General features: G+C 39.7%; 1 protein-coding gene across 1 annotated transcript in view; it reads left to right on the top strand.

Annotated features, from left to right (window-relative positions):
* The window catches only part of Exoc4 (exocyst complex component 4), a 725,423-nt gene that overhangs the window by 34,556 nt on the left and 666,501 nt on the right, over window positions 1-24,366 (top strand). Inside the window, exons 4-5 of the mRNA XM_032906792.1 lie at window positions 13,400-13,584; window positions 23,014-23,123. Of these exons, the coding sequence (XP_032762683.1) occupies window positions 13,400-13,584; window positions 23,014-23,123 (295 nt within the window). The remainder of the gene's footprint in view (window positions 1-13,399; window positions 13,585-23,013; window positions 23,124-24,366) is intronic.

Below are 24,366 nucleotides of genomic sequence, written 5' to 3'. Positions count from 1 at the left end.
GCAGTATTGTGCCGGGTTGATGCAAGCACATTAATGACATAATTTCTGGTTGCTGCATCACATTTCTGCAGTCTGGCTTTGTATTCCACTCACATTAATTGAAGTAATTTTGCCAGTGAAGCGTGTTTCAAACCTCTGCATTTAAATTGAAATTTTAATTCCCTTATTGTCTTGAAAAGACGGCTGAAGATGCCTTGTTACAGGTTTCATTATCACTCAAAACACTCCAGCTGCTGGTTTTAATGTACAATGACTGATTAATTCTGGAAACAGTTATTAATATAAGAATAGCAGCTTCTTCCCAGTGGCACGAGTAACCAGGAAGGTATTTCATGAGAGTTAATATTTTTATAAACTTTTTTTCCCAGGGAGAATTTGTGTGTAGAAGTCTACATCATATGAAAATTGTAGGGAACGCTTTGAAAACCACTTACACAAGTTCTGATTTATCAGCTATAGAAGTCAATTCATAATTGCATTCAATCAGTAGAAACCAAGCCAGTGTAAGTCTTTTAGAAGCACTTTAGCTGACAGTCACATAAGACTTGTGACTAAAATAAATTTTCATTTCTAAGCCTGCCTGAGATTGTAGAGATTTTGAATGTCTTTTTAATCATTTTGTCTTTATTTATATGCCTTTACAAAAAAGAATCCATAGCTATATAGTCAGATGAGGGTTATTATGATAATTATAATAACATATTTATGTAGTTGTCTTTTCCCCAGAGGATCCCAGAATGCCTTTTTTGAGCATTGTGTAATGGAGGTATTTTACTTATACTTTGAAAATAGAGCCCTATCTGGGATAAAGTGTCTAAGGCAGCTATTTAATTGAGTAGTTTTCTAGAATCCTATAATAAAAATATTGTAGTATTTTCAGTTCATATGATTCTTTGAAGTTGTTCGATGATATTGAGAGTGGTGTGTGCCAGTGTAGGTCTTAGTAGTTATAAGATATAGACTTGAACCTTAGCTTTGACGCTTAACAGCAGTATGATTTGTGGCCAGTCATTTCTCTTTGCTAAAGGCTTGAGTCAAGGATTCTATATAGCTCTGAGGTTTATTGAAAGATTTAAAGTAGCCACAGTACACACTATAAGACCTTTAAATATTTATAGTTATTCATCTTTTTAATTGGTATGTATTTTATATGTATATTGGTGTTTGCCTGCATATACATTTTGCTTGTTGTACATGCCTGGTGCCCTCAGGAAATCCAGTAAAGGACATCAGGTCCTCAGGAACTGGAGTTACAGATGGGTGTAAAATACCATGGAGGAACTGGGAATCAAACCTAAGTCCTCTAGAAGTGCAACCAGTGCTCTTACTGCTGAGCCATCTCTCCATCCCCTAGACCATTAAAAAAAATGTGGTGTTGCAATTTTTGATCACTTCTGTTGTTGGCATGGTTGTGAAGGTGATCTTAACCTCGGAAGACCTCATGTGCCAGCAGAGTGAGAGATGGGAATAATGTTCATCTTGTGATACATGGGGGACGTGCAGAAAAAAAGGGAGGCCAGGGAGAGTGGGGCCGGCAAACATCCGTCAGATAAGTTAGGAGAAGTTAAAATGAAGGTATTGACTGACTTGGCTTTTGTGTCCCAAATTAATGAATAGGTTTGTGGTAGCTGCAGTTTTTCTTACAAAACACAAAACTTGGTAGTATCTATTTTTCCTGCTGTTGAAATCTCTTTATTTGCATTTGGCTTTGATGGTGAGGATTTTAAAAAATCACACAATTTGGTAGGTACCTTCACTTTCATTTCTTTTAAAACTGCTATTCATTTACCTCTTTTATTTTTACAATCAATAGAAATTCCATTTCATTGTGTGAGCCCCTCATGCGGTGTAGCAATTTTCATTTAATTTATTTGGAGAAGTGTTTTCTAAACTGTTCATTGAGGATCTTTCAAAAATTGTAGTCTAGGCCACAACCCAGAATGATGAAATCCAAGTCTCTCTGGTTGTGGGCTGCTGGCTTTGGTCATTTTTGACAGTACCCAAAAAAAAGTTGTTTTTTTTTTTTTTTTTTTTTTTTTTCTTTAAACTTTTATCCAAATTCTGAATTTTTAGTGTGGGGTTTAGTTTGTGCTATGGAATGAAACAAGACTAATTGTCCATGCTTTTATTTAATACCAACTCAAAATGTGAAGAGTTGTAAAGCATTTGTACTTGTGTAAGACTAACGTGGTGATATTTACATCCATGTAGAAAGGTTTGTGGGTGTTTTTTGCCACCCTTTATTGCAGTTTGGATATAGCTGGTGCCGGGGTGGCTTCTCTTCTGATATTTCAGGTAGATTATATAGTTAAAAGAGTTTAGTGTAGTAGTTAAGTTGGCTAGGCTAAGACTCAACAGCTTTGGACTGACTGTGTGCTCCATTTTAGTTTGCTCATGTACCCCTTGAATCTTTGCTGTTGGTCTGATTTTCTTCAGGGCTTTAGTGATTGAGATTGAGGCACAACTGTGCTAACTGACAAATGGTGGCTGTATAGATTTTGGCAAAGTGGAAACAGTCTTGGGAAAAGTGGAAACCTTGACAAGGGGCTTCAGAGATGTTCCTGATCTCGTCCTGCCACAAGTCCCCAGTGCTTTTAGCCTAGAGAGGCGAATCCCTTTCTGTCCCTGTTTTTAGTGTCATTACCTATAAAAATGATAAATATTATTGAATGGTTATGAGGATAAAAGTGAAAGATTTCATGTAAGGTGTGCTTTGTCAAAGTTAAAGCAGTATAAAGATTTAAAATGCTATAAGCACCATCATTGTCATCATCAGTACCAAGTGTGAAGTAAAAAGAACAGACAATAATCCTGGGCCTGTTTACCCTGAGCAAACAGCACTTCTATCCTGTGCCAGTGTCACTAGGGTACATATACTGTTCAGTCAGGTAAACTACATGAGTGTTTGCACATTTGATTTTAGAGGAAAAGTCCTGAATAATGCCCTAGTTGTTTGTTGTTATCGATTACATTTTGGCTTCAGTTTTACCTAGAGGCTTCTTTGAACAGGATTTGATTGGTTAGTTTTCAGCCAAATGTGAACCAGATCTTCCTGCCAGTTTAAAATGATGGTAACCTGTGTTGATAGACATTAGTGTTTCAGCCTGATTATGATCTAAGATTGCTTAGTGGTCCTTACTTAGCTTGACAGGATACAATTAACTTGTGTCAAAGTCTGCTTTCGCTGACGTTCATCCTGATCCTGACTAGCTGTGTTTCCTTAGCTATAAATACAGACTATGCCTTTCCCATTGCAGGGTACTCAGGGTGCATTAGAGCCTTTCTCATTACGGGGTACTCAGGGTGCATTAGTAAGGGGCTGTGAGGCCGCCCAGCATTTCCAGCAGCTTTAGAGGCACACGCAGAATTCTCCTGAAATTATCTAGGTAAGAGATGAGTGAAGAGATCCTCTGAGACATTGATTCTCCAAATAGTAGGAGAGTCTTTCTAAAACTTGTTTTTGTCACAGAATAGCTAATAAGATGCTGGGTAAGTGTAGCGACTGGGACACTTGTTAAAAGAGAATGTCTTTCTCAGTGTTCTCCTGCTTGTGGAGAAACTTAACTTCAATACTTTTCAGAGTTCTCTGTGAGAACTGAAAATTGAAGGGAACACAGGAGCTCCCCCCTTCATGTACAGTCCATTTCCTTGTCATATGGTGTTAGATGTAGTGTAATTTACTTGGGAAAGTAAAACTTTTTTTTTTTTTTTTTTTTTTTAGAATAAATAAGACTCTTTTATTTGGTTTTATGCCTCAGAACTCTGGGATTGGAATTCTACTTGTAGAATTTTATGTTGATGAAGATTTTTCAACTATTCTGCGTTCAGGAGTACCTGCATCTATGTTTTCCTGGATATAGCTATTTATCACAGCAAGATTTGTGATAAAAAGACATTTGCAATGACTTAGAGATAGGGGATTTATTTAAGTAATTTGTGATATACAAGTTCACATACCAGTGTGAACTGTCATGATAGCACAGCACATTCCTAGAGTTTATTATGTGCTGATATTTCTCAATTATTACAAATGAAGAAAAGCCTTGTTTTAGATATTTTTTTTCTTGTGAATGAAATCCTTCTCTATGAATTGTTGTCTTTCAGGTTGATTAAATATTTATTATTTTTAGAATTTGGAAGAAAAATAAGGTTTAAGAAAACAACATACCCTCCCCCACCTGTAAACTCAAGATAGGAATCTAGTTAACATTTAAAGATCTCCTAAGAAAAAGTTCATACATTTCATCTATCAATTAATGTCACTCTGTGAAGTCTGGGATGACAAACTATCTTAGAAAATCCAGTTGACTTTACTTCAAGACAAACAACCTCCCCCCTCCCCTAAGAAAACAAAACAAATAATTTTAGCTTTAATAAAATATGAGTTATTTGTGGCAGAAAACAAATGTAGAGAGAAGGACAAAAAAAAAAAAAGTAAAAACTTAGGAGGAGTGCACTGTCAAAAGAAAGTTCAAGACTATCTTTAGGAGAGTCTGTTTTGTGTGGTAGTGTGTGGTGAAATCTGATGAAGCTGCAATTCTCATTTGGTCTCTTGGAATTTTGTGTTCCGAGATAGATTTGAAAGTCTAAAGAAGAAATTCACAGGTAGTTTTTTATTTGCTGATACTTTATCTTACAGACCCTCCTCCCTTCATGCCTTTATCAATAACTTCATGTTATTTGCTTTATTCTGTAAATTCCATTATCTCCCAGGCCGTCTATTGCATTAAGCCTGAGTACCCAGTACCACCTCATTTGCTTGAGGTGTGCTTGACCTCGGCCCTCCTTCTCTCTTTGTTAATGCACCAACAAGCACTGATATCTCTCTGGAGCATTATCATTTGGCTGTTAGCTCAACTAATAACAACCCTTCATTTGAGCTGATGAAGGTTTATTAAATAAAAACATGTAATAACCCTGGCAATAATGAAAGGAGAGTGTAGCTAGACAGCGTCCTGTTTGTAATGGTGAGAGCGAGCTGAGTCTGCACTGTAGGAATGGGCTTCCTGAGGGAGATGGGCCTGAATAGGTCAGATCAATGCTGTGTTATCAGACTGGTTTAAGAATGGACAGTTTGATTGTCTGACCTGATAACTGTTGATTAGTACACAGGCTGAGGACTTAGGGGAAAAAAATGTTCTTGCTCCAGGCACTTGGCCTTGCTCCGTGGTGCAACTGTCTTGGGAAGTCTGTCTTAAGTAGCAGATGTCAATAGCCCTCAGGCCTTCAGATACTGGGAGTGTAGAACCACAGAGAACCGAAAAGTCTGCTTTCTCCAGGGATGGAAGCATCAGAAACTGCTTTTCCTATAGATCCCTAAACCTCATTATTTCTCTGAGCCTTGAATGGACTCCTTTTATTCTATTTTATATAATCCAACTCTTTTTACTCCTAACGTTTTCTTCATTGAGTAGTCTAGCTCTTGTAACCAATGAGCTGTCATGCTATAGACAAAAGTTGCGTGATGTCACTGAGGTTACATAAGCAGCGGAGATTCTTGTGAACAGGATTTACTTTTTTGTACATCACATCTCTTACAGTGTTATAGTCTATTAGTAAAAATGAGCCTAATCCATCTGATGCAGTTAAATACACAGAGTTGTGGGAAGCCGGGTGTGTGTGTGTGAGTTCTAGAAAGGACAGCATTTTATAATAGTGCTCTGATGTCCCTGATATAGAAAAGCTTTCAGTCCTGCTCCACAAACTGTTAGCCTAAAATAATAACAGAATTGCTTTCCAAAGAAATGTTTTTATTCAAGAATAAATGGGCTTATTTATTCCTGGCTGCACGTGTATGGCAACTCACAGGCACATTCAAGGAGTTTCCAAGGTCAAACTAGGAAGGTTTTCAAAATTGTTTCAAAACTATTATCTTTGGCTGCAAGGATCACTCCCAGGGAAGTATCAGCTCAAGTCTGTACATAGCAGGACAGGCGGCTAAGCAATAGTATCTTTTTGTATAAAGTCGATGTGGCTTCCGCTCACGATGGTGGTTTCCAGAGACTCTTTGTAACCCTTTCTTCAGTCTTAGTCTGTGTGTGAGGACCCCTCCATTTTAGCCTCTGTACTCTGTTAGAGTCTGATGTAAAGAAAATAACTACATTGTGGGAGAAACTTTAAAATTTTTATTTTATCAAAAGTAGTTAACCCTGGCAAGGACTTATATTTCCTGAAACTTCTCCTTTTCTGTTGTGGATGAACCTTAGATTGTGAAAGTCCAGCCCTCACCAGTGAGCACTTAGGGATACACAGCCACCACTTAGGAATAACAGATAACCCTTTGTGTGCTTGCTAGACTGGTTTGAGTTCTGGTAACCTTTTCTGGAAAACAGTTCTTTGCCATGCTACTTTTGCTTTGTTTGCATGTTTTTTTTTTTTTTTTTTTTTTTTTTTTTTGTGGGATCGAAAGATTGTTCTTTTGTTTTTTTCGGCTGTGTGTCTGACAATTTTCATAAGTGGAAACAAGCTAAATAGCCAACATTTGATCATTATGACTCAAAAAAGCAGTAGTACCTGAATCCAGTAACCTTTAAAGCTTCATTCAGTTGCTTTTCTTAGTTTCTGTCTAATAAATATTTAAAATTTTGCAAATTAACTGCAGCAAAGTAGAAGCATTTGGGAAAGAAGGTAGATTCCCAGGGAGGGCTGGAGGTTGGTGTCTCTGGCAGGCTTCTGTCTCTTCAGGTAGATAGTTAGTTGGGAGTAGCAGACATCAGACATCTAGGAGATGGAGGTTGAAGCCTCCTGCTTCTCCTCTTTTTTTTTTGGTTTGTATCTTAATTTCTTTTGGAGATACTTGCTATTATTTATCTCTGTGAATCTCTTCTCTGCCAAATTAAAAAAAAAACTTATTTTTTTAAAATAGCATTTCTTTAATGAAGTAGCTGCTCAGAATGGCCAACTTCGAAGTGGTCCTTAAAATGTGTCCCCGGATCCATGACAACACACAAAAACTAGATTGTTTGATACTTAAAAGTCTAAGATTGCTGAAGACAGTCAACTAACTATGAAATAATAATCTCCAGTTCTTGATGTTGATATCAAATTGAGAAATAAAATGTAGGAAGAAACAAATGGGCATGGGAGTCCTTTATTGTGGGTACCTGGGGAGAAAAACTCCCTAGAGAGGTCGGAATAAGCTCAGTGGAGTCTTTATTAACCTCTAGTGTGATTGTTTCAAGCAGATTAGCAGGAAACGACCTTGATCTCCAGTTGATTCAAGTTTTTAAGGGCAAAACTCACAGTTGTGATGCGTAGGGAAAAGCTTCTCTGAACAATTGCACCAAGCAAGCCTTGTTTATAGAAGCAGAGAGATAGCAGTTACATGATCAGGCAGTTAGCCTTTAGTGCAGGGTCACATTGTAGAGGAATGTAGGACTGCTCCAGAGACCAGTTTTACACAAGAGTGTTTAGCATTTAAAGTATTCTTAGGAGTACTTTCATGAGATGGCATAACTTTAGTACCCCACTACATTGCTCATTATGGATACTTGATTTATTGTAGTTATATATATCACCACCAGGCTTTTGAACTTTCAGTTTGGTAATTTGTATATTTGGCCTGTGTTTGTGTGTTGTACAGAAATGTTCTTTAAATTTTTATTTATTTATTTGTTTGTTTGTTTGTTTGTTTGTTTATTTTTCCGGAGCTGAGGACCGAACCCAGGGCCTTGCGCATGCTAGGCAAGCGCTCTACCACTGAGCTAAATCCCCAACCCTAAATTTTTATTTTTTTAACATGGATAGTATTTTCTATATTGAGTGACATGCTGTCCTACTCAGTGTGATTTCTTTAGACATTTTGAAAATGTTGCTTATTTTCATAATCTTAAAGGAAACGTGGCTTTTACTCTAAACAGTTTGTTATCTCTGTGACAAGTCTCTACCTTGCTGACTAGAAAACTGACATTCTGTTGGATGGGGTAGATAGAGGTGCCCAGGAGGCACATACTGACTCATGTGGTTATGACACCATGTACAAGCTCTTTGCCATCCCAAACCTGATCAGATTCCAGCATGAAAGGTGAGTTGGGCGTGAAGTCCCACTTCTAATGCAAGTGCTACTAGCAAATCTTAGCTGCTAAGAGAGGAAGGGAGTTTTCTGTGTAACCTCGGATAAGTTGATTGTGCTTCACTGGTAACCACACATCCAAGAATATTTGAGCTTCCTGAATTGGCCTTGATGATGGGAAGAGGGTGGAAAGGATGCAGTGGTAGGTAGGAAGGGAATGATTTTGGATGAGTTTAGAGATGGAGGGTGAATATGGACAAAAGTCTCCAAGAAGTATTTAAAGTTCCCTGTTTGTAGTATCTTTTTTATTTACTATGAAGCTTATTTTAAAAATATATATGGAAGAAAATTGAAATATTTTCAATATATAATGCTCTAAGGAATGGCGTAGGTTGGAGAATTCTAGGAGTTTAATTAAAGACTACTTGATGTATGAATATGCAAGATCAGTTCTCTGAAGAGATGCTTAGACATATTTGCTAATCAGCTACATTCTGAATGTTGTCTATTTGTCTAGTTTTATAATTATAATATGTATTTGTGACATTATTCAGTGTTGACTGCCATACTTATGAACCCAATTTTGAAAATTCTAACCTCCCCAGGCCAATTCCTTGTTGTATCTCTAATGGAGCAGTATCTTGAATTCATGCAGTCGTAAGAGACTGTTACTCTTCTATTGTTGCAATGAAACACCATGGCCAAGGCTACTTATAAAAGGAACTGTTTAATTGGGGGCTTGCTTATAGTTTCAGAGGGTTAGTTTACGATTATTATGAGGACAGGGAGCGTGGTGGTAAGCAGGTAAGCATTGTGCTGGAGCAGTAGCTGAGAGTTCAAATCTGATAAGAAAGTTGCAGGCAAAGAGAAAAAACTGGGCCTGGCCTGGGCTTTTGAAACCTTAATGCTCACCCCAGAGACATACTTTCTTCAACAAGACCATATTTAGTAATCCTCCCAACAGTTCCACTAACTGGGGACCAAGCATTCTGCATGTGAGCCATTCTCACTCAAACCACCACATTCTACTCCCTGGTCCCCATCGGCTTGTAGTCATATTATCATGCAAAATGCATTCAGTTAAGTTTCAGAGGTCTCCATAGTCTTTCAGTCTCAACACTGTTTCAAACGTTTAAAGTCCAAAATCTCTGAAACTCAAGACAATCTCATAAGGGGTTACTGTAACCCCCTATAAAAATAAAAAAAAAGTGGGGCTGAAGAGATAACATAGCTCTTAAGAGCTCTGGCTGCTCTTCCAGGGGTCTTGTGTTCAATACCAACTCTATATGGTAGCTCACAACCATCTGTAATGGGATCTGATGCCCTGTTCTGGAATACAGATATACACACATGTGTTCATGCAGACAAAGCACTCATATACATAAACAAATCTTAGAAAAACAAAAATAAAAAAGCAACTTACATACTTCCGACATACAATAGCACATAATACACATTACTATTCCAAAAAAGGAGGAAAGAAAGCATGTAGAGAAAATCCTAGACCAAAGAACACTGAAATCCAGCAGGACAGACTTCAAATTCTTAGAGGGTTTTTCTAGTCTCCCACTCCTTCCCATGCTTCTCTCTTGGGCTGGTTTCATTTCCTGTTGCATTTCTCCTTGGCAGCTATCTCATAGCTCTGGCACCTCCAACATCTTGGGGTGTCCTGTGCAATCTAGGTTTCACTTTCACAGCTGTAGGTAATAGTTTCTCTAGGCCTCCAAGCAGGATCTCCCTTGTCACAGGTCTGGCCTTAGTGGCTTTCCTTGACTGGGATGGAAGGTTACACAACCTATTTCCTACATCCTCCTGACTCTAAATGCAGGGCCACCTGACCAAATCTGCCAAATTCTGTTTGCTGGGGCTGGAGTCTGGGTCTCCTCCCTGAATAACATAAGTGTTCCTTGTTGTTAGGCCTAGGAAATCAGTAGGGTTCAGGATTAGCTAGGTCTGGTCTTGCCCTGAGATTGCCATTCTCTGTTTCATTTAGCATCAGGCTTTTCTTTAAACCACTATGACATTTTCGGCTGCTCCTTTTCTCCTCAAACTGTAAATTTTATATTTTACTTTGTCCTGCTTGCTGCTTTTCATTGTGTATTTGTGTTAAGAGTGATTACTAATAACCATGTAATTCAGTCAATACTATGCTATCTTGAAATTTCCTCTGCCAAAGCAATAAATCTAAAATTCTTCAATTTAGTCTCCAGCAGATTTTTAGGACAAGGCAAAAAGCAGCAACATTCTTTGCCAAAATATCACAAGAATGCCCTCTAATATTCCTCTCCTCTGAAACCTCTTGAGCTGGGCCTCCATAGTCCACATTGCTCTCAGTACCACTATCTTCCATGCTTCTGCTAGGGTGGTTAAGCCCCACTTGCAGCATTCAGCTGTTTTTTCAAATCCAAAGTCCCCGATCTTCCATGTTCTAAACAAACAGCAGCTTGTTCAGGCCTGCCACAACAGTACCCTAGAATACCAGGGTGCATGGCAGCTGGCCGGAGCATGGCACTGTGGGAGTAGCTGACAACACACATCTGACGCACAAGTTGCAGGTAGAGAGAGAATGAAATTGAGTCTGGCGTGGACTTTTGAAACCTCCTCTTCCAGTGTCACCCTCTTCCAAGAGGGCCGCACTTGCTAATCCTCCCTAAGCAGTTACACTAGCTGGAGTCCTGACACTGAAACCTGGGAGCCCATGTGACCATTCTTAGTCAAGTCACCACAGGCACTGGTCTCTATTCTCTTTTATGTTGAGATTGTTAAAGTTTGAAGTTCTAGGACTTTTTGATCGTGTGGGTGTGTATGTGCAGGTGTATAAAAATTATATTTGGTTCCCAGGAAACAGTCAGAAAGCTTGTTGTTTAAATGACTACAATGGTGTCTCTTGGAACACTTGCTCAAGTGTTGTGTTGAAATACCATGTAAGGGGTTGGGGATTTAGCTCAGCGGTAGAGCGCTTGCCTAGCAAGCGCAAGGCCCTGGGTTCGGTCCCCAGCTCCGGAAAAAAAAAAAAAAGAAATACCATGTAAATTTACTCCTGAGTTTTCTCTATCCTTAGAGTAAGTAGGTACTGTTAAAAATAATTTCTGTGAGAACGTTTGCCAGGCATAGTGTTGTTTTTACCTGAAGTTTAATTTTTTTTTTTTTGATTGAGTGGCTTTGGAAGCTGTCATTGTTATGTATTTTTGTGTTCGGGATATGAATTAAATCACTTCATGCAAATTCCTACAAGCAAGTCAAGTGTGGCTGTGCAGTGAGTGCTTTCCAAGCTTAAATATTTTGGTTGGATTTAATTACCTTAAGGGATAAGGCTACATGATGGGCCAGTGGTTTACCAAATTATTTTTTATTTTCTCGATCTAGATGTCACTGAAGGTTAATGCGCCTTCTTTTCTTCACTAGAGACTTGAGTTAAAATCCATTTTAGGGCGTGAGTATAAATGAATTTGTTGTTGCTTTTCCTCCCTTGGGGACACTTTGGTCATTTTAAGAGTCTGCCTTTCCATTTGGAATCACTGGCAGGTTGCCCAGGGCCCAGGGGCTGTCATAGCAGGGGCCCTTGCCAGTCAGTGTGAGAATGTATGGGCAGGCTTCAGAGGGCAGAGCTGGCCCAGGGCTTGTCAGTCTTCTACTCCTTGATTCTTTCCTGCTGTAAACTTAAGGAAACTTATTTGCTCCTGACATTTGATTACAGCACATCACAAAGCAAGCGATGTGTTTCTGGAGCCATTGCACTTTATTTTATTCTTAAGTCATTTGGGCTGGTTTGTATTTGGCAGCCACAGAGCTTTCTGTATTCATTGTCTAGAAGCTTTCAGGTGACTCCTTAGACCACTACAGATCTGTGATTAATATTTTTTATTACCAATACATTTCATGACTTTTCTTTTTGAGGCAGGGATTCTCTGTGTAGCACTGGATGCCCTGGAACTTGATTTGTAGACTAGGCTGGCCTCCAACTCATAGAGATCTGCTTGTCTCTGCCTCCCAAGTGCTGGGATTAAAGGTGTGTGCATCGCCCCACCCCAGCTCATTTCATGACTTTTATTAGCTATTGCTTTTATATGAATGATTTGGTGTTGAGAGTCATTTTGCATTTATAATCAGATTTAATGGTGTCACCCTGTTCCTTTAACTACCTCTATCTGAAATATTTAGCAGCATATCCTAAGCTGGGGATAGCCATAGACCTGAATTCCTTAGGGAGATGATGAGCTTTTTTTTCCCTCAGCAGGATTTCTTGTGGTTACCTTTTCTTTTTTCTTTCTCCTCTTTCTCCTCCACCTTGTATCCTCAAGTTCCCCTCCTCAGCTTTCCCCCTACTCCTAAGTAGTAATACTTAGAATATGCCCATCACCTTTCTTCTTTCCAGATATAAAAGATAAGTATCACATACAGAAGTAACTGCTCACACAAGGAAGGAGATCACACCTCATGTGCTCCTTCTCACTTTGCAGTTATCACGTGAGTTTTCAAAGTCAGTTTAATGCCCTGGATCTTTTAGCTTCTCTCTCTGTGGGCATTCCTGTATGATTTCATTCATTCAATCCTTCTTGCCTTTAAAATCTCTTCAGCTGTCTATCTTAAGAGCATATCCTTTGTACCGTATTTTGAGTTCTCCATTTCAGTCCCCTCTGTTTAGTCAGGTTGGATCAGGCTACCAAGAAGCCACGATTGGTACTTCCCACCTGTAGTATGCATGCAGAAGTGCATTTATCTCCATATGTTTGTGAATATGAGAAAATGAGAACAGCTTGGTTCTTTATAGATACACATGTGACCTCAGCCAACAGCGCTATCTGGTTTATGATCACCATGAGAATAAACTATTAAAAAAGTATACCTTGATTTAATTTTAGTTTTAAAGAGTAACTTTTATTAACTTAATTTCGAGCCAGTGTGGTGGTTCAGTGCTAGGAAACCTGAGGCAAGAGGAGCATGAGTTTGAGGCTCCCTAGGAGCACATAGTTAGACCCTGTCTCAAAACAGACAATCTAAACAAAACAAAATATGCCTTCTCCCCACAAGAAGTTGATTTCAGCCATCAGCATTGAGATTCTGGTGAGAATATGAATTGATGTCGTTATTTTGCGTGTGTTTTGGACAAGCAATGTGTGTGGGAGTAAATAGTACCCATGGCTTTGCTGTGCTGCTTCACATCCTTTATGCATTCTTTTGTCAAGGTTTTCTTTTATTTTTCTCTTTTGTTGTATTTGTCTTAGTGAATCCTTAAGGGCCAGCCTAGGTTAGTGCACACGATGCTCGGCAGTCTGGTGTGCACACACAGTTCCCAGAGCTCCTTTTAGACGTACGGTACGAAAGCCACTCGTTCTCCTTATGGTCCTGCGAGACTCTTGTGCTCATTTGGCTTCCTTTCCCTTGCAGGTGTCAGCAGTGGAGTCTCTGGAGGGTCCGCTGCTCCAGGTGGAAGGACTCAGTGACCTCAGGCTGGAACTTCACAGCAAGAAGATGAACCTGCACTTGGTTCTCATAGAGGAACTGCACCGACATCTGTACATCAAATCCACTAGCCGGGTTGTACAGCGTAACAAGGAAAAAGGGAAGATGAGGTTGGTTAAGGAACCTTTCTACTACAGTGTCTTGGGGCAGTAACATTATTTGGAAAAACATTCTTCGAATTCCAGAATCTAGTGATTCATTTTCCTTATCCTGTAATGTACTGTCTCTGAACTTATAGAAGGTTTTATAATAGAAAATATGCCATTTTCAGAGAGGCTAACATAAAAGTTTGTTCATTCATTCATTGTATATTGTTCTAGTCCTCTTCTGTAAGGATATGTAAGAAATATGTCCTGTGGACCTGTTGTTACTTATGGATCAGAGACATTCTTGTTCTCTCAGAAGGAATTGAGAAAGAACTCCTTTAATTAAACAGTGAAGTCAGCAATGATAAGAACACTGAGGTCTATGAACTGAAGTTGAAGATTTAGTAGGGTCTTCTCAGCTTCGTTCTAGAGGAGCTCAGGAGAGGTTTAAGGAAGAAACTCTGCTTTGTTTCTTTGACTTGTAGCACAGCCTTATGTTTTACAGTCCAGGTAGGCTCAGGAAAACCATTAAGTTAATGTAGATATGGAGTGGAATAAGGCTAGATCTTAAGATAGTCAGTCATTGCAGTTATGTGGTAACTGCACAGAATGGCTGTCCTTCTTATATTCCAAGAAAGAAATGTAGAAGACCTTTTCAGAAGGTCTTTTATGTACTGTCTGCTGAAATATACACATTTATGTCTTTTCGTCCAGCTGTATACCAGGAGAGCTCTGGAAGTAGGGCATGCTGGGAATGAAGTCTTTCAATTCCTGTGCTATTTGAAGAGCAACAAAGACATCTTTATTGGTGATGCTTCTTTATAACCAGAGACTCGGACATTGAAAGAGAAATGTCTACTTCTGTTTAGCGAATGGGTAGTAGACAAACTGGTAGGCCCATATATTGAGCTACTGAGTTTGTACTCCAGAATTACTTCAAGACTAGATGTGAGTGAGTAACTGTCAGTTACCTTTTCAGTAGTGTATTCTGCAGGTGACAGTACAATCAGAATAACCAGAGGTTCAGAAATTATAATTTCTGAATGCACATAGACATTTCTGTTTTTTCTTATATTTTAAAATTATCTTATAAAATAATAGAGTTCTGTGTTGATTTTTTCATACATCCTTCATTATGGTTAACTCTCCCTCCCACTCCTCATCTCCTTCATCCCTACGTCTGCGTCCATTTAAACATTTCCATTCTAGCATCACCATCTCTACTTTGATATTACATATGAAGAACTGATATGATGTATGAAGAACTGAATTTTTGAATGGGCTGAAGACTGGTTGGATACACAGTAAAGTCTAGGCTAGCCAAAGAGTGAAAACACCAAAACAAAACTAACAACAACAACAAAATTGTAGTTAGGAAGATGGCTTAGTAACTCAGAACATTTGCTATAAGAATGTGAGGACCCAAGTTCAAATCCCCAGCATCCTTATAAAAAACAGACTTAGGTGAGCATGTGTCTGTAGCCCTCGCATTTGGGACAGAGACAAACATATCAGGAATTTGCTGGCCAGTCAGCATTGCCAAAGCAGTGATATTTCTGTTCCATGAAAGATCATATTTCAAATAGAAGGTGGAGAAGCAATTATGAAAGACATTTGACATCAACCTTTGGCCTCCATGTGTCTTTGCACACATCCTTGCATGCGGGTGTGTACATTCTCTACATACACAGACTGAAACGGAATAAATAAAACAAAGATCCCTGGGGGGGGTGCAGAAGAAGAAAAGGAGGGAGGGAGGGAGAGAGGAGGGAGGGGAGAGAGAGAGAGAGAGAGAGAGAGAGAGAGAGAGAGAGAGAGAGAGAGAGAGAGAGAGAGAGAAAGAGAAAGAGAAAGCTGTATTTTGGATAAATGAACAAATGGGAAGACTGCCAGCCTTACAGCACATAGATGTCTGATCCCTTTAAACCTGGTTGGTATGTTGAATATTGTCACATCTAAAGTCTACTTAGAATACGTATGTAACTTGTTAAAAAAAATGAAGAAAGGATGTTCTGAGGGAAGCTTTCTTCATGTGACACTCAAGTATATTGTAATGCTACTCAAAGCAGAACAGCACAGAGTGTGAGTAGAGACATTGCTGGGACAAAGTAGAGTTCTGAAACCAAGCTTATGATTCACAGAAATAACTTTAGATACCTATCTTTGATATACAAAGTGTTGTAGCCAGATATAAAAATCATATGATAAAACTTGATAGGCATTAACATACAAGAGTATGTATGGGGCAGGCTTTTCTTAGCAATCAGGCAATTCATAAATAAGAATGTTAAATAATTTATCTATTTTTAAAAAAGATTTATTTATTATATATAAGTACACTGAGCTGTCTTCAGACACACCAGAAGAGGGCAGCAGATCCCGTTACAGATGGTTGTGAGCCACCATGTGGTTGCTGGGATTTGAACTCAGGACCTCTGGAAGAGCAGTCAGTGCTCTTAACCATTGAGCCATCTCTCCAGCCCAATTTATCTATTTTAAAACTGAAAACATTTATAGTAAAGTGGAACAAAAGTTCAAACATAGACTTAAAAAATATGTACTAAGGTTCACTTTCTGAAGTGTGAAACTACTCCTCAGAATAGTAAGAGACATGATGTAATCTTTTTAACCTAAACAAATGCAGACCTATCATGATTGGAGACACACAGACCTGAGAAATCAAGTATGGCTTTTCATCATCAAATAGTCAGTGATGTCCATAGCATGCTATCTTGGTAAGAGTAGGGGAAATGAATAGTTTTTTCTCCTTGGTTAAATAACCAATATGCCATTTTAGAAAATAAAGTTTAACCATGAAATTCCATCTCTTGGTTTACATCCTCCTTGAAATATTACCGGTTTATGAAAATACATGTAGTAGGATGTTTGCTGTTAACGTCATTGTTAAACCCGCATAACTCAGGTTGGTGTGGCGCAGCGAGCCTTACATCCCAGCTATGTTGCTCTGTCTCGAGAACAGATCCATGGCCCACACAAAGGGGCACCTGCCCTAACCAACTCCCTTGCTCCTTACAAAACTCATCACAACTTTAATGCTCATCACAGAGAACATGGTTGAATGAATTATGTATCTTTTCATGTAACCCAACAGCATAGAACGAATGACCTCTAGCATATAGAGAAAGAAGGCCTCTAGAAGGGTTATACAGCACATTCACTGTTGTTGAAAGTAGAGGTGAGGAGTGAAGAACAGAGGATTTATCTATAACCCCATGGGCACGTTTTACTTTAATAATAACAATAGCAGTTGAAGTTTGGCATCTTTTCTTTTTCCTTGAAATGAAATGAGGTTTACAGTTGGAAGGATAATCTGAGATGGCCGATATGAGGAGTAAAGTAGCATGCGTGCAAGCCTGTCTTCTGATATGTATGTAGGTCTGCGTATTGAGAACATAGACATGTATTTTGATAGTTGATTATACCAACATTGTAGTGGGTTATAGTCTTTATATTTTTGATAGAACTTCTTCCTTTATCATCACATGAGATCAATGCCAAATTGTTTAAAAGCCAGTTCATCCTTTGACATACTGCGTGTCAGTATCCTGGGTCAGTACCTCTTCGACCTTACTCCTTTGTGCCTCTTCTGACATGCTCTCCTGGTAGAGAGCACTGCCGATCCAGGGGGTCTGGTTTCTATTTTTGTGTTCAAGTGTGTAAAGCATATTTTAGATCCTCTGTGTTCCTTGTTTTGTCCTTTGCATTTTTTTCCTGTTTATACATCCATTTTTGTTTTACCTTTCAGTTCCATTTTTGTTTATTTTCTTTTTTCTTAGATGTAACCAGCTTAGCTACACTCTGTTATCTTCACCTTTGATCTGTCATTTGAAAGCATGATTCTTTTTCTTTCTGTATTTTCAGCCAGATCTTGAACTCTACAGAATTACTGTTAACAATTCCCACTTCATTATGTTATCTCTGATGGATATTTTGCAGCTTAGTCTGATTTAACCAACTTTTATGAAAATTTTTGATATTTGACAGCTACTATACTAGCTGTTCTGTTATATAATATTAGTTATTAATTTTATAGTGTAAAGCTTAACTCACTTCTGTCTGCCTTCGACAATCAAATCTACCAAATGAGCTGGACCTGAGAATTTTGTAATAGTTGAAAACACACACACACACACACACACACACACACACACACACTAATCCACAGATTACAAATTAGCAATTATAAATCCAAGGAGCAGAAATAAGCTGTAATTAAAAACAAATGTTTTATAAGCTGGCGAACTTCTAACTGTTCTTTTAACAAAAATGAAAGAATGCTTTTCATGACTTGAAAACCAAACAGCATTGAAGAAGGTCCTAGCAAAGCGAGTGGTTACGCTGTGGCCAGAAAGTCCTTGGATAGATTATGGTGGTGTGGGATTTGGGTAAATTATGGTGGCAGTTGGCTTTGGGTGTTGTGGTGTAGCATAGGTTTGTCGTCTTGCACAGTGTTGCTTTTTACATAAGCAAACCCACATCATTCACAGTACACATTGATATGCATCAGTAATTGTGTTGTTTTCATCTCAGCTGTGAATTATTGGAGTGAGGTAAAGGTAAAAGTTATCATGTGTATTTAAAACGTATCTGCTAACTCGCATTTCTTTCAAAATAAAACAATTCAGAACATTCTTACGAATTAGAACTTCAAGAGCCTTTCCCTTACTTTGTTTTCTAAAATAACTCAGATTCAAAGATCTATGAGGAAACTAATTAATATCTTTTCAGTTTTCTCTCTGATGCATGGTGAGAAGAGGCCTCTGTTTTGAACCGAAAGCTAAGGTCCATTATTTAAGCACATTATTTAATGTGCTCTGCTGTAATAGCACCTCCCTCCCTGCTGAGCCTCATGATGCTAGTTGGTAGATGACTAAGTGTGGAGTCTTTCTCTGACATTTTGGAAACCAAGTCCTTCCATAGAAATCCAAGAAAAGCCAGGAGTAGTGGCATATGCCTTCAATCCCAGCACTCGTGGGGCAGAGACAGGTGAATACCTGTTTGAAGCTATCTTGGTCAATATATTGAGTTTCAGGACAGCCGGAGCTGTCTCAAAAAGCACAAGTTAAATAAGAAGTTGAAGAGAAACCCTCGATATTAGAGGGACTTGCCTACTGGCCTTTGAATTAGTATTCACAGAGGAGGATAAAATTAAAGGCTAAGGAAAGTGTGGGGAAGGGAGGGAGGGAGGGACAATATTAGGTAGTAAATGTAGGTTTTTAATAAATTGATTTTCTAAAATATTGTTGGCATTTGAAGGTCCTTCTGGCTTTGATTATAAAGTTTAGCAGCTATTTTTTTTTTTTTTAAGTAGCAAGCCATTTATTACCCTGTATTTTTCAGAAACATATTTTTAGGTTTATATTGAGAAAATACTTGTAGATTATGGTCTAAAGTAAATTCCTTGTCATCTTTGTGGGTAGAAGTATGTCCATACCAGCCTCTGTACACAGACAGTCCAGTACACTCTCAGTGTGTATTCCAGCCTCTGTACACAGGCACTCCATTGCACTCTCAGTGTGTGTGTTCCAGTCTCTGTACACAGGCACTCCATTGCACTCTCAGTGTGTGTGTTCCAGCCTCTGTACACAGGCACTTCATTGCACTCTCATGTGTATGTCCCAGCCTCTGTACACAGGCACTCCATTGCACTCTCATGTGTATGTTCCAGCCTCTGTACACAGGCACTCCATTGCACTCTCAGTGTGTGTGTTCCAGCCTCTGTACACAGGCACTCCATTGCACTCTCAGTGTGTGTGTTCCAGCCTCTGTACACAGGCACTCCATTGCACTCTCATGTGTATGTTCCAGCCTCTGTACACAGACACTCCATTGCACTCTCAGTGTGTGTGTTCCAGCCTCTGTACACAGGCACTCCATTGCACTCTCAGTGTGTGTGTTCCAGCCTCTGTACACAGACACTCCATTGCACTCTCAGTGTGTGTGTTCCAGCCTCTGTACAGCCCTGCACAGGCACTCCATTGCACTCTCTCAGTGTGTGTGTTTCCAGCCTCTGTACACAGGCACTCCATTTGCACTCTCATGTGTGTGTTTCCAGCCTCTGTACACAGACACTCCATTGCACTCTCAGTGTGTGTGTTCCAGCCTCTGTACACAGACACTCCATTGCACTCTCAGTGTGTGTGTTCCAGCACTCCATTGCACTCTCAGTGTGTGTGTTCCAGCCTCTGTACACAGGCACTCCATTGCACTCTCAGTGTGTGTGTTCCAGCCTCTGTACACAGGCACTCCATTGCACTCTCAGTGTGTGTGTTCCAGCCTCTGTACACAGGCACTCCATTGCACTCTCATGTGTATGTTCCAGCCTCTGTACACAGGCACTCCATTGCACTCTCATGTGTATGTTCCAGCCTCTGTACACAGGCACTCCATTGCACTCTCAGTGTGTGTGTTCCAGCCTCTGTACACAGACACTCCATTGCACTCTCAGTGTGTGTGTTCCAGCCTCTGTACACAATGCACTCAAGTACACTCTCATGTGTATGTTCCAGCCTCTGTACACAGACACTCCATTGCACTCTCAGTGTGTGTGTTCCAGCCTCTGTACACAGACACTCCATTGCACTCTCAGTGTGTGTGTTCCAGCCTCTGTACACAATGCACTCAAGTACACTCTCATGTGTATGTTCCAGCCTCTGTACACAGGCACTCCATTGCACTCTCAGTGTGTGTGTTCCAGCCTCTGTACACAGACACTCCATTGCACTCTCCATGTGTGCATACCAGCAGTCATTCACAGGCCATGCGTACATACCAGCATCCGCACACAGGCACAACTTGTTCTTGTTTACTTTTAGAAGTGACAGGCAGTATTCTAGCTATACATAAGACTGTTTTCCTGCTCACTGATATTTTTATTTATTCTGCTATTCAAATAACTCCTCTCATTCTTTAAATATTTATAAATTATGTATATAATTTTCCTGTCATTTATAGTTGAAATTAACTTTTTTTAAATTGCTCAGTAGCAACACTGTATTCCTGAGTGATTGTCCTGTTTCTCTGGACAATATCTGGGGACTAGGCATGTGTGCAGACCTCATCTTGTTGGGAATACCATGCAGGTAGGAGAAGAGTTAAGAGTAAAAAATTGAGAGTTCAAAGAGACATGGTGGTACATGACTGTAACTCGGTGCTTTAGGGGGTAAGGCAGGAACTCGAGTTTGCAGTTAGCTACATAATAGGACTGTTGGGACATTTTAAAAAGGGATTTTATGAGGTTTTTCATTTCTCTACTTTCCTTTTAACCCTTATTGTACCCCAATTTCTTCCAGCCCCCCAACATGAGGTAAAAGAGAGAGTGTTAGAAGGAAAAGAGGATGTAGACCCTTATAGGCTACTTCCTGCTTATTTGGGTTGCTGAGGTCCTTGGGGCGAGTCCAGTCTTCACTGTGCAGAATATGCAGAATTCCAGCAACCCAGCACTAGCAAATGCAGCAGCAGCAGGGAGCGGCAGCTGCCACAGGCCCTCTTGGGGCTCTCTCATTTATACCCTTCCCGGAGTTCCAGAATTAAACTCTTTGCAGCTGGCAAAAGTCACTTCATCCCCAACCTCCAAGCGCAGGACAATCCTCGTTAAATGCTCTGGATAATCTGAAGTAGCCCCATATCCCACAGCTAGGAATAAAACAAAAACATATTCATATGCCATAATGTATTTTTAAAGAAACCAAAACTCTCACTACATAGGACCTTGTTTCAAAAAAAATCAAAGCAACAGTGAACAGTTTGCTGAACATATAGATGACTGACTGGACTTACTTAGGATGGTTTAGGTAATATAAACACGATGTTTATACCACAGAGAAGACTTAGTTGGAAATGACTATCCCAGTTCACTCCTATTACTGACATACCTGAATTGAGTTTCACTTTACCCAGGAGTGATGGTGTCTACTAGAATGTATGGCTTGCTTTATCTTAGTCACACTGAGCACAGTGCCAAGTACTAATACATCGCAGAAATTACCTGGGTAACAATCCCCACTCACCTTAGTCAGTGAAAACGGAGAAGTTAGCGACTACCGTATTATCTGCGATTCCTCGGATAATTGATCAAACATTGTTATCATGGAGTAAAAGTAGTATTATATAAGTGACAGTTTTACTCTTTAACAAAGTTTTTTTTCCCCAAAAGTTTGTGAAATAATGTTGTCCTTAGTTAGAAATGCAGGGGTGTAGCCCTTATGCAGCAGGGTGTGATGTCCAGCTTTGTAAGGGAGGGAAAGCAGAAGCAAGATAGATGTAACACTTAAATGTAGTGGTTTGGTTCCAGAAGCTTCATGGGGAGGAGGGTGGGAAATATTGCAGGGGAGGAGCATCTAGATTAGCACTATGTGCATCAGTCACTACCCCTTTGGAGGTCGAGTGACCCTTTCACAGGGATGGCATAGTAGGGATCCTGCATATTTGTATTATGATTCATAGCAATAGGAAAATTACAGTTATAAAGTAGCAACAAAAATAATTTTATGATTGGGGGTCACCACAACATGAAGAACTGCATTAAGGGTCTTAGCTTTAGGAAGGGTGAAAACCACTGGTTTGCATGTTGTTCTCAATTGGATCTGGCCTCCATCTTGTCTGAAGTCTTTCCTGTCTGCTTGGTTCTTCCCTTCTCTGTGCCTTTTCTCCCTTGAAAGAATCAGTTTGTGAATGATCCGTTACTATTATTGTTGTGTTTTGGGCTGGAAGGAAGTGAGGATTGTAACTTGTATTGTGGTGTTTGGACTGAGAGAAACTTCTGCTGTCTACGGACTGTGATGAGAGGATTCAGTTTGCTTTGGCCAGGGCCCAAGCTGTACTTGCCTTGACGTTACCCAGGTACTTGTGCCATATATAACCTTTATGCCATCTCTGAGCAACTTATTTACTTTAGTGACTTCAAATTCAGGACTAGGCTTTATTGAAACAATAATGCTGAATAAGTCTCTTTGAGAAAGCATTGAAGTCAACCTTTATAGTGATTCTTGACTGGTCAAAAGTTATGAGTCTATTTTAAAGACAATGAACAGGACTGAACCCCTGAAAAATAAGTAAAAACTGATCTTGAGGAACATAAGTTTAAATGGGGGTTTAATACTATTAAATCTTCCCTTAGTTGTTATACCATAGTGTCACTGTAATTTTATTTACTTATAAGAAATCTTTACTTTGGGTACAAAGGAGTTCAGATGATTGCTTGGCACAATTTTATTGTGAGATGATCATTTAGACAGTCCACAATATCCTTATAATAGCTATGGTAAACAGTTGCGACTTTTAGAGGACATCTTTAAACCTCCAGCTGTGGCAGCTGCTGCATTATCAATGTACTTGTGAGGGGTTTGAAGTCACAGTGTAGAGTTCCGGGCACTAAATGGGACTTCAGTTGGTGTTGGAGAAAGTAGTAACTGCTGCTTGCTTTCCCCACAGTTCTCATGGCAAAGATGCCTCTCCTGGTCCTCTGATTGATGTTTCAAACATCCCTACTCCACGCAAATTCCTTGATGCCACTCAATATTCTGCTGCTGGAGGCTCAAGTGGTAAGTTATTTTTATTATATGCCTCAGTCTTTGTATATTCGAAAGCCTATGTGCTACCTTTGGGACCCTCACAGGAAATAGGTATAAAACCATTGGGAGGACCTGGTGCATTATTGAGGGTGAAAACTGGCGGCTCACTGGCTTGCCTGCAGGTTCCAGCTTTGAATGTGTTTTACTTCAGTGGTACTGTTTGCTAAGCTTGCCTTTGAATGCTCTTTGGTAGGATGTATGCTTTTCTTTTTGGTTATAGTCTTTACTGCTTCTGTTGACATCAGATGGCAGAAAAATAGAAATGAGTCTAAGCCATTTATAATGAACAAGTCAGACAGGTTGTTTATATTGGAACTTGAGTTCAAGCTGACTAGCAAGAGCCAAAGAGACGTAACATTGATCAGAGGTGACCAGGCTGCTTGCTGGAATAAGGAAGCATTAGACTTTTGTTATTTTTTCAGGGATAGAATAAAGTTTGGTAATTATCCACAGTCATGAGCATAGTTTCAGAGATGTTTCCTTTCTTGCATACAAGAATTCTGGCCTTGGCGTCTGTAGGCTACAGACTTTAAACTACTGCTGAGTCCTGCTGTTCGTGACGTTTTCTTTTTCTTTTTGTTTTCTTTTTGTTTTTATTGTGTCTTTTTTGAGGCAGGTTATTTCTGTGTAGTCAGAGCTAGACTCACACTTAGAATCCTCCTGTCTTACCTCCCAAGAGCCGTCGTTTGTTTAGGTGTATGCTACTGTGTCTGATGATAGTGCCATCTACAGAAGCATGGGCACACAACCCTGTGCAGGACATCCTAGCACTCAGGATGTGGAAGTGGGAGCATCAGCAGTTCAAGGTCTCCCCAGTTACAAAGAGATTTTGAGGCCAGGCTACATGAGACTGTTACTAAAAACAAAACAAAACATAATAAAAATCTCATTGGGCCCAAATCACATTCACAGGACAGCGTTTCTTACTGAAGATTCCTTGTCTTTATCAGGTTCTGGAGTTTGTCACCTGTTACCTTACAAGGTTTCTTTGTCTTTGTTCAAAACCAGCAATGGTGCTAGATGATTCTTCCCTTGCCAAGGACAGGCCTTGACTTGGAGAGGCTTCTGAGAAAGGGGTGTCTAGGAGTGCTGAAAACAAACTACTGCAAGTCACATGGCGGGACCAAGCTGAGGGCCTGCGCTCTGCCAGAGACAGCTTTTCAGATTGCACCGTGCTCTGCTCTCTGTTCTCAAGACTGCTTTCTCCTGCTAT

Source organism: Rattus rattus, chromosome 6, assembly GCF_011064425.1.
Source record: "Rattus rattus isolate New Zealand chromosome 6, Rrattus_CSIRO_v1, whole genome shotgun sequence".
Lineage (NCBI taxonomy): Eukaryota > Metazoa > Chordata > Mammalia > Rodentia > Muridae > Rattus > Rattus rattus.
This window is presented reverse-complemented; position numbering and strand designations above follow the sequence as displayed.